The 1,160-nt window shown below is 50.5% G+C and overlaps 1 protein-coding gene across 1 annotated transcript in view; it reads right to left on the minus strand.

The window, feature by feature from the left end:
* Positions 1–337: 337 nt before the first annotated feature.
* Positions 338–1,160, minus strand: part of LOC119417220 (MRG/MORF4L binding protein) — a 10,860-nt gene continuing 10,037 nt past the window's right edge. The window contains exons 4-5 of the mRNA XM_037684434.1: positions 953–1,027; positions 338–852 (exon numbers count right to left, since the gene is read on the minus strand). Of these exons, the coding sequence (XP_037540362.1) occupies positions 644–852; positions 953–1,027 (284 nt within the window). The 3' untranslated portion in view covers positions 338–643. The remainder of the gene's footprint in view (positions 853–952; positions 1,028–1,160) is intronic.

Here is a 1,160-nt window from a genome sequence, read left to right on the forward strand (position 1 = left end):
TCATGACGAGAAAAAAACTTATTATTAAACTTATTACTTATAGTCACTTGGGCCTGCACGACACACGACTGGCCAAACTGAAACAAGGAGACGCTTACAGGCCGGAAAGTACGGTAAGCAAATTTGTGACTCTCTTCTGCCCCCCCCCAGCAGACACCACAGTAAACTTCTGGAGGTGCCTCTGACCTTTGACCCTTCTCAGATGGATGAGCAGCTGTTTCTCTGAGGTCATTGCTGATGCCTTTCCAGCCTGGTGTTGTGTAACATGCATGCTGCAGATGGAGGTGATCCAGAACCAGCTGTAAGTTTTGTTTATGGATCAATAATGAAGCCGACGTCGTCTCTGATCATCTTTAATGATTAAAAGTTTCATGTGTGTGAATAAATTAAGACTTTGTTACAAAGTTAAAGGAAACTTCCTCGACTCTCTGGGACTGAAACTAAAACCGGACCAAAACCTTTTCCAGAACATTTCAGCTGCTCGCCTCGGACCGACCGACCTCCAGCCAACAGAACCAGAACCTTCCCTGGACAAAAGTTCCTGCAGCTCAGAAGAAAAACCCGGGTTCTGACCGTCCACACGTGTCCCGCTGCGGTCACATGACGAGTGACGGGTGTAAGGCAGCCAATAGCAGCCCGGCTCTCAGGTGCGCCTCCTCTTGGCACCTCCTGGACTCGCCGGGTTGGAGGAGGAAAGCAGCTTCTCAGTTGTTCGACTCCTCTTCCTCTTTTCCGCCTCCTTGGAGCCTCCTCCTCCTCCTGCGGCTCCTCCCTCGCCTCCTCCCTTCTCCTTCTCGCGCTCCTTCTCCCGGCTGCTGCTTGCTCGTTCCATCTTCACCGAAGAGTTACTTCCTGCAGAGAGAAACCAGGTTCAGGTTTGTCGTCTCCAGATTTGGACCGGGTCGGACATCAGGCTGCGTTCTGATTGGTTCACAAACAGAAGGACAATTACCTTCTTCATGAGTAGCAGGAGGCTCTCGCTCCATCCTGACCTCCTCCTTGGTCTCCTCGTCCGAGCAGAGCTTCCCTGAAACCACAGTAAGCATCATCTGTACGGCAAGCCCTTTGTGCATTTATTGATGACGAACAGTTGGACTGGCAACACTTTAGACTAGTTGAAGCAGAACATGAACCAGTTGAAGCAGAACATGAACCAGTTG

The sequence above is a fragment of the Nematolebias whitei genome, chromosome 11, assembly GCF_014905685.2.
Source record: "Nematolebias whitei isolate Nwh7 chromosome 11, NemWhi1, whole genome shotgun sequence".
Classification (NCBI taxonomy): Eukaryota; Metazoa; Chordata; class Actinopteri; order Cyprinodontiformes; family Rivulidae; genus Nematolebias; species Nematolebias whitei.